This window comes from Camelus bactrianus, chromosome 9, assembly GCF_048773025.1.
Source record: "Camelus bactrianus isolate YW-2024 breed Bactrian camel chromosome 9, ASM4877302v1, whole genome shotgun sequence".
Classification (NCBI taxonomy): Eukaryota; Metazoa; Chordata; class Mammalia; order Artiodactyla; family Camelidae; genus Camelus; species Camelus bactrianus.
Window position 1 is genome coordinate 1,052,385 of NC_133547.1, and position 9,602 is coordinate 1,061,986.

Below are 9,602 nucleotides of genomic sequence, written 5' to 3' on the forward strand. Positions count from 1 at the left end.
TTTTCAGGACGTGGCAGTAATCTGAAGGGAGGGCTGCTCTGTGGTACTGGGCCTCTGAAAATCACAGAATGCGGTAACTTTCCAGGACAAAGGACACAAGTATGGTGTGCCACATGGGGAGGACCGGCAGGATCAATGACTCACTCCTCTCCCAAGAGTCTGCAGCAAGATCTTGTCAGCCAGTAACATTATGCAGAGGATGGCTGTGTCTGGGCCCAGGGGAAATCAAGTGGAAGTGACTAGCTGGTGTTCAAGGACTATTTAAGAACACATGCACACCTCGCAGTACTTTACTGGCATATATCGTTCCATGCAGCTTTACTGCACTTTGCAAACACTAAGCTTTTTACAAATGGAAGGTTTGTGGCAACTCTATGTTCAGCAAGCCTATCAGTGCCACTTCTCTAACAGCATTTGCTCATTTTTATGTCTCTGTGTCACATTCTGGTAAATCTCACCATCTTTGAAAACTTTCTGTTATATTTTTCAATGTATTTTCATTTATTATATTTGTTATGGAGATCTGTGAACAGTGCTCTTTGACATTACTACTACAACTAGTAAAGCTGAGATAATGGTTAGGATTTTTAGCAAAAAAATACTTTAAAAATTTTTTTGTTAGGTTGTTTTTTTATTATTATTATTATTATTATCATCATCATCATCATCATTATTTAATGGAACTGGGGATAGAACCCATGATCTCATGCATGCTAAGCATGTGCTCTACTTCTGAGCAATACCCTCCCCCCTGCAAAAAATTACTTTTTAATCAAGGTAGCTATATTGTTTTTCAGGCATACGTCTACTGTACACTTAATACACTGCAGTACAGTATAAACATAATTTATATGCAGTGGGAAATCAAAACATTCGTATGACTCACTTTATTCCAGTATTAGCTTTACTGCAACTGTCTGGAACCGAACCTTCAACATCTCCCAGTCATATCTGCAGGTGTTAGGTCGCTGCAGAACTGCACGTGGTGCAGTGGAGAGGGACACGACACACGCAGAAGACGCAAGTCACAATTGAAATGACAAATCAGAGAGGTGTCAAGTATGTAGAACAAAGTGTAAAAACGATTTGCGTCCAGTGGCACTTGCATTAAAACACTGGTGGACAGACATAGGACAGTTACTTGGTATGAGTTAAACACAGCCTCAGCCGCCTTTTTGCTCCCTCCTCTCCAGAGGCGGCCCGCACTCTGTCTATGGAGTGTCTACCTACTTTTACTGTAATCTGAGCACCCAACCCCCACACCTCCTGGCCCTTCTTTGCCTTTTGAAACAGCCTCCACTCTATGCACTATGTATCTCTCTAAAAAAAAAATCTACCTTTACTCAAAATAATAAATAAAATAAAATAAAATAAACACAGCCTCACTTTCATGCCCTCCCCCAGGTGCACTCACCAGGGCCAGGCCTCCTCTGAGACCATCTTGCCATGTTCACCCTGTAAAGCAATCAGGGCTCTCCCCACACCCTCCACTGTACAACTACATGAGACCCGAATAAAATGTCTTAGGGAAAGACACGACGTGTGAGTGCTTGGCACTGGCCCAGAGCAACTCAGGAAACGACAGACTGCAGGCAAGGAAAGGATATTACAACAAAATCTCTCAACAGGGTCTTTCAAGAAAAGCCTACATAGAAGCAGTGACCATGACGATGCCTGCAACTCCTGATACAGGCAGTCACAAGGAAGACTTAAAAGGTCTCATCACAAGGAAAAGCAGAGTGTGGGACTCTGCGTGGTGATGGATGCTAACTAGACACAGTTAACTACCTGTGGTGGCATTTTACAATATACACAAAGACCAAGTCATTATGTTATACACCTGAAACTAACAGAATGTCATATATCAATTATATCTCAATTTAAAAAAGAAAAAGGGGCAGACTCTGGGGCACAAGGTGCCATAGATCTGGATACAGTCATCCTGCCAAAGAGAGGACAAGAAATGTGGGCTCTCCTGGGCTGACTGCCGGACTGACTCCTAGACATTTCCCTGCAGGCCTTGTGCTAGTAGATGGCGAGATGCTTGAGGAGCCCAGTGCTCCGGGCAGTGCACACAGCTCAGCACCACACAATACATGTGCCAGGCAAGTGGGGAAGTTTGCAGAGACCTGGTCTAGCTGTGGAATGGACAGAGGTGCCTCTCGGACAGGGGCAAAGACAGAGGCCAGTTAAGGACACCGCGAGGAATATGAAGGACTTACCCAGGGACCTTGTAAGTGCAAAGTTCTCCAGCATCACATCCCGGTACAGGAACTTCTGTGCCTCATCAAGGAGCCCCCACTCCGCCTGGGAGAAGTAAATGGCCACGTCTTCAAAAGTCACAGAGACCTGCCATGACAGGGACAGTTCATTCCATGGTCAGCTTTTCTCAGAGGACCCCAAATTCACACACCCACCCGCTCACACCCTGCTTACCCACCTCCCTGTTTCCCCATCTTAGCTGAGGCACCAGGCCCTGGTGACACTTATGTGCACACTCTTCTCTTGGTCCCTTTGATTACTATGTCCACCCACACCAACAGGCAGGTGGGCAGACAGACGACATCTACGCTGTGGGCCTGGCATGTAGGGAAGGACTCCCTCTGACCAGGCAATTCTCCTAGGGTGCCCAGGTCACGCTCCCAAATATAACCAAGGGTGTGGGCTCACATTTCACCCTCAGGTCCTCCATGCCAGGGCTCTCAGCCCACTGGCCCTCATCCCCTTTCTATGCAAACTTCACTCTTTCTACAATCCCTCTCTCAGTCACCACCTCTTCCCTGCCCTGCAACACAGGCAGCCACCAGTCCTTCCTACGTGTTACTGAACACATGGCATAGAGAGAGTGCCTGGCAAACTCAAACAGGATCCAATACTGCCCAGACCTCCAACGGTCCCCACTGCCTGACTCTGTCCCTTGCTTCAGCTTCTGCCACCCAGAACCAGCTGTGGATCTCACATGGCCATGACCCTCCTCCAGGTGTGCTACACTTCATGTGCTCTCATCAGAGACTTCCCCTCTCTTCCTAAGTGTCATTCAAAACCCAATCCCAGAGGCTTTCTACCCCAGGTCCACTGACTCTCCCAGATGACCATTTGTGCCCCTGAACTAATCCACCAAGCTGACTAAAACTCCGCGGACACACAAGGTCACAGCAAATCCTGGTGAGCCCACAGAGCAGTGAATAAGCAGTAGATCTGGCCTGTCATCTTGCCTCAATTTCTCCTGTAACTCCACTTCCGTCTCACATGCACTCAGCCCTCAGAAGCCTGAATCACCTGCCAGGTCATCCTCTCTCCCACACTGTTCCCACAGCCACTTCACCTGTGTTTGTGATGTCTGTCTTCTTTCACCTTGGTGCCCAAGCATAAGGCCCAGCCCCCAGACCTCACTCTCCCTTTCCTGGGCTATTATTAACTTAACCGTGACCAAGATCACCACCTCTCAAAGTGACCCACAGTGTTACGAACTCAATGTATGCATCCTCCCAAAATTCATATGTTGAAGCCCCAACCCTCAATGTGATGGTAGTTGGAGGCAGGGCCTTGGGGAAGTAATCAGGTTTAGGTTAGGACATGAGGAGAGACCCTTATAAGAGGAAGACAGAGACATCGCTTCCATTCGCCACCTCCTTGCACCAAGAAAACGCTACGTGAGGAGACAGAGAGAAGGGAACCACCTGCAAGGCAGGAAGAGAGCCCCTCACCAGGAATCCAATCTGCAAACACTTTCATCTTGGATTTCTCAGCTTCCAGAACTGGGAGAAATGAAAGTAGTTTGTTCTAACCATCCAAGCTAAGACACACAGCCCCACCCTGGTCCACATACTATCCACCACCTTCTTCATCCTGAAACTCTCCCAAGAAACCTAGACCTGTTCGTACAACCGCCCTCTTAACACCTCCATTTACTTGTTCTCTGAAACATCTCATACATTTAACATGGCCAAACTCTTAATACCTTGCTTGAAAATTACTCCTGCTATCAAATTTCATATCCCAGTTGATGGAGCATCCATCCCTCTGGCTGCTAAACCCCAAAACCTTGCGGCCATCCCTGACTTCTACTTTGTTCTCTCACCTTCAAAATCAAAAAATGAAAGATCCTCTGGGGGGAGAAAAAAAGATCCAGAATCCAACCATGTCTACCACCTCCAAGGCCACCACACTGACTCACATCATCAACGCTACCTGGACTATGGCAGTAGCTTCCTCCCTGGTCTCCTATCACCTTCCTCACACCCCCTAGTCCGTTCTACACGCTGCAGTCACAGGGAGCCTGATAAAAGCCGGCTCGGATCGCCGCCCTCCTGCACTCCAAACCGCCCATTCTTCACATTACCTCCAGGACAGACACTCAGTTTCTCAGCCATTCCAGGCACGCCTCCTGCCCCCTTGCTCTGTTCCCGAGATAGAAGGCAGACTCGAGATTCCCTTCAACTAGTGCAGTCTCCCCTCCAAGCATGTGCACACTGGGGTACCTGCACCTGGGCCAACCAGTCTGCTGCTCCCAACGCCCTTTGGAAAACTTCTGAAAGCCTCATTCAGGAGAGGCCTTTTCTGTTCACAACTCGCAGTGGCTCCTGGCCTGCTGAAAACGGCACCTGGCACCCCAAGCGCGACTCTGCCTCACATTCTCTGTGCCCTGAACACACAAGGCAGACCTCGCGGTTCCCGACCCCCCGCCTCAGCCCGGCCTCCAGGCCTCCGCACCTGCGGGTCCCCCACCCGCGGCCGCCTCCCCGGCCTGGACCCCGGGGCCCGGGCCGCAGGTACGCGAGCAGGCGCCCCGCACTCGGGGCTCTAGTGTCCGGCGGGAGAGGGCGGTGCGGGCCCGGAGGACGCGCGTTTACCTGAGGCGGGTCCCTCAGCGCGGCCGCCATCGGGGTCTGAGGGCAGGAGCGGCGGGGGAGGAGGGGAACGCGGGAGCGGGGACCCCCCGGGCGGCGTCTCCTCTCGAACCTTCTCAGTCTCGACTCTCTCCGTAACCTCAGACCCGGTGAACACACCGAACAACCGCCAAAACGGCCGCCACGACTGGGCGCCGGAAGTCCCGCCCCGACGCGATGCACACGCACGGAAGCGCCCGTCTTCTGAGTTCTCATTGGCTCAACTCAAGGCGCCCGGCGCGGAGACCTCTGGGGAATGTAGTTCGCGCAGCTAAACCCCCCTCCCCCGCGCGGGCTCTGCTCAGCGGACATGAATGGGAAGTGGCGCGGTGGGAGCACCTGTGCAAAGATGACACCAGGACCCTGAGAGAAAGGTTCGGGACACCGGCCTTTTTCTTCCAGCCATCTCGGCCTCTGAGGAGGCCTGCTGGGAACAGGACTTCTGAAAGGACAATTATGTCTGGAAGGAAGGCTGCCGTCCCAGGCCATTTTTGCTGGGTATAAGCTGAGGGTCCAGAACCAGAGGGAGCACAAAGCTCTTCTTAAAAACCAAAGGTGTTTATGCTCGAGGTGAAACTCAATTCTATCCCGGTAGGAGATGTGCTTATGTGTGCAAAGCAAAGAACAACAAAGTAACTCCTGGTGGAAAACCAAACAAAACCGTAGTAACCTGGGGAAAGGTAGCTCCTGCTCAGAGACAGTGCCATGGTTCTTGACAAACTCCAAAGCAACCTCTTTGCTAAGGACACGGACACAGGATCTGTATGATGCTGTACCCCTCGAGGATTTAAACTTACTGGAAAGTAAGTAAATACATGTATGGGGAAAACAACCAAAAAAAAGCTTAAGACGCCAAAATCTCTTTGATGGGAGGGGATTATCATTTGAGGTGTCATGTTTATTCAAGTCTTTAATAAATGTTCAGTGAGCATCTACTGAGGTTCAGGAACTACTGGAGGCACAAGAGAAAAGTCAGAAAACAAAGACAAGCCTGCCTTTGTGAGTCTTAGACTATTTAAGGAACACAGATGGGAAACATGAACAAAGAAATACCTAATTAAAAGTACATTAGAATGAAACAGAAGCGGTGAACATGCCCTCTTAGGACCTGAGGATGCAGCTAAGTCTCGCGAAGTTAGGAGGGCGTCTGGCCATGTTTCTCTCAGGATTCCAGGAGGCCTATGACAGTTACATCGTCCTGCAGTCTCGGGCCAGTCCCAGCACTGTCTAGGCAGTTGTGGCATGAAGGGACTGGCAGCATTCCCTGCCAGAGTCCGGGGTTCATGCTCGTGGCTCAACCCCCACGTGGGCCGCACCCCCCACCCTAGCTTGGAAGATGAGGAAAAGTGGGGACTATGCCCAGGCTGTGCACGTGGTACAGTAACTGGGGCAAAGCTTAATAGCCTTGAAGTCACTCAAGAGGCAGGTGGTACCCTTGCAATAAACATTAATCTGCTTAAAAAAAGGAAAAAAGAAATAAAGAGAGGGGCAGATAGCGCTGAGGGAAACCCTTCTGCCCACTCGTTGTAAATAGAAGACATTTACACCCAAAATCATCCAGGCAATATCGAAATCCAAAAGCTGCTATTGTCCAAGGAGTTCTTTGGAGAGAAGAACCAAGCAGGTGGCTATGACCAGCTGACTCAGAAGTCAGTGGATGGAAGAATGTCATGCAGTGAGTGAAGTGAAGTTATGCAGATGAAGGGATGAGAAATTTAGAAATTGGATCCCAGCCCTACTCTAAATGAGGAAATTAAGACTCAAATTTACATTAGTAAAAACCATTATTTTTAATTTAGAGGGAATGTTGGAGTTTGACTATCACAATCAGAAGACTCTGGAGAATACAGTAAAATACTGAATATCTGTCATTATAGTCAGGAAATTTCTTCGCTCTCCTAAGAATGATTCCAATTTTATATGAACATTAAAAGCATATATTTTCCTAAGCACAAAACCATTTTTGCAGCTTTCTTGATAATAACCAATATTGAAACCCACTGAACATCAATGAACATGGATTGGATAAATACACAAGGGTGCGTCTTCCTAAGAGATCACAGGGCAGCTGTGGTTGTGAGGAGTAAGTTCTTTCAACTATGCTGACCTAAACTGGCAGTAACTATCAGAATACCATGTGCAGTTAGTTTTATTTTGGCAAAAAAGTGAAGCTGATATGCACTTCTATATATTTATGCATTTATATCTTAATAATGGAAAAATAAAAACGATTCAAGTGGGCAGCTGTGAGGTGGGAAGAAGGAAGAAGACAGAGCAGAAAGTATGAAACTATGTCACTCAGAACGTACTTGTTTTTTGTCTTAGAATTATGTAATTATTGTGCCTGAATAGATATGACAACAAAGGAGTTTAATATATAATCACATAAATGGAAACAAAACCAAAACAAACCCATGTACCAAATTTGGGATTTTAAACAAAAAAGAGGAATTATTTCCAATGAAAACTGAAGTCAGTATGACTATGTTCTACATTAATAAATAAGAGAATAAACTAAAGATAAAACATTTTATATGAAATGTTGTAAAACATATAAAAATATAATATTTTGAGTAAAATCATGGGTAATTAAAATTTGAAATTACATGTATGTTGTTTCTAAAAAGTCTTAAAAGAAATGGTATTGGTAGAAAAAAAATAAATTAAAAAAACCCAGACATGGCATGTGGGCAGATGTGCAAACAAGAAAAGGCAAGAACTTAGTGGGCTCTTTTTCCTAGTTTTGTTCCTCATTCTGCCTAAGTTTTTACTGTGTCACCAGGTCATCTGATCCAGATTGCTGTCTCTCTCTATTTTTAGTTAAAAACTTTCAGTTAAAACACTATGTGGGGAGTGACATCAGCAAAGTGGTGGATTTGTAAGCTCCAAGTCCTCTTTCCCCAACAGAGATTATAAAAACAAACAAACAAACAAACAAAAAAAAAACGAAACAAAACAAAGCTGTCAAGTGGGAATTCTATACCTGGCAAAACTGTCTTCTAAAAAATGAGGGAGAAGTAAAGCTATCACCATAGGAACAAAAGCAGAAGGGAGCTCGTGACCATGGGACAGGTAGGGATTTTTATCTGTTTTGCGCCCCCACTGTGCCCTCGGTGTTTGACACATACCTGCATTTGATGGCAATTCATGACATACATGTCAGGTTTAAGTGAATGTTCCGGGTGGAAAGGGTGGGGGCTTAACGGAGGCAGCAGCAGTGAAGAGAGGAGAACCAGGATGAATCGCAGGAGAGCGTAGGGCGTAGAAGCCTCGAGACTGCTTCAGCGCTCTGCTGAGATGATGGACCTGTAACAACCTTTAAACTTCAACAGAAAAAAATCTTAAATGACTAGTAGAATAGTAATACCAAAAAATTATCTTAGGGGGCAGGGTATATAGCTCAGTGGTAGAGTGTGTGCGGGGGTCCAATCCCCAGTGCCTCTGTTAAGGAAAACAATACATGCCAACAATGACTACAGGGATGCTAAAGGAATCCTCTAGCTGTGAGTTAAACACACTCTTTCCTGCTATTCACTTCATGCACAGTGAAGGCTTTAGAGTGGATGTAGTGAGGATGAGTTTGGTCAGAAATGAAAGAGGAATCCAGCCTGTCAGAAAGAACATGGAGAAGAAAATGAGGCAGACCTAAAGCAAGTAGACACGGATCACGCGTGTCTTTGGGAAACCATCTCTCAGCTTCTGTTTGTCAGTATTTATGTCCCAACCCAAGCAAGCAGAGCTGACATTCAGGACAGTGCTACTTTCTGATTTTCATAATCTGGTCTGTTGTTTCCTATCATCTGACACTTCTCTGGAAATAGTAGTTACTTACCAAATTGTCATTTCCTGCCAGGAGGGTGGCTGCCATGTTGGCATCCATGCATGTGCGCAAAATGAATATCTGAGCTCTGAGCTGAAAGTTTCTGTGACCAGGATCTCATCTCTTTCTGGGGACTGATTACTCATTTTACTTCTAACTGTGACCACATCCACATGAGGAGTTGAGATGGTCTCTGCAAAACACTTGGGAAATGTGCAAAGCCGGAATGCTTTTAATAGTAATGTTAGCCATGAAAAGTGATAGAACTCCATGGGGGAAAACATATATTCAGTTACTTAGATAATTTGAATATTAATAGCAGATGAGCGACTAAGTTCTGTGAAATTTGGTGATGCAGCGAACAGGCTGCCCTCTGGGTTCCCAGCTACCCTGAGGGTTTGTTTTCCAAATGCGATATTTTAAGATTCCCGTGGACACTTAAAACTACCAGATTCTGGGGACTTGTAGAGGAAGAGGACAATAAGAGAGCATTTCCAGGGCATAAAGATGAAGAGGGAGACAGTGATGGCACATATTTTTGATCATTTCCGTAAACATTTATTGAGGTGTGTGGTGTGTTGGTCCTTTTATCAGGTGTGCGTAATGTGCCAGGAATGAAATGAGGCAACGAGCCCTATATCATGTGACTTATAATCACATTGAGGATATTAACTAGGATAATAAAAATAAATGTAAACAATATAGTATGTTATAAGGGGGTAGGTGTTTGTAATAGAAAAAAGAAAGGAGGGGATAATAGCTCAGTGGCAGAGCACGTGCTTAGCATGCGTGAGGTCCTGGGTTCTGTCCCCAGGCCTCCATTAAAAAATAGAGAGAGAGAGAGATGACCAAGATGTGTGACATGCGGCAGAGTGCAGACTGGTTGTGATATT

General features: G+C 46.5%; 1 protein-coding gene across 2 annotated transcripts in view; it reads right to left on the bottom strand.

Moving 5' to 3' along the window:
* ZNF530 (zinc finger protein 530) overlaps positions 1 to 5,051 on the bottom strand; it is a 45,439-nt gene extending 40,388 nt beyond the window's left edge. The window contains exons 1-2 of one of the 2 annotated variants that reach the window (XR_012508919.1): positions 4,854 to 4,866; positions 2,223 to 2,349 (exon numbers count right to left, since the gene is read on the bottom strand). Coding sequence is in view for 1 of the 2 variants with exons in the window: in XM_074368936.1 (XP_074225037.1) it covers positions 2,223 to 2,349; positions 4,854 to 4,883 (157 nt within the window). In the remaining variant the exon portion in view is untranslated. Of the gene's footprint in view, positions 1 to 2,222; positions 2,350 to 4,853 lie in introns of both variants that reach the window. The other variant, XM_074368936.1, reaches the window with a different exon arrangement.
* Between the last annotated feature and the right edge of the window lie 4,551 nt (positions 5,052 to 9,602).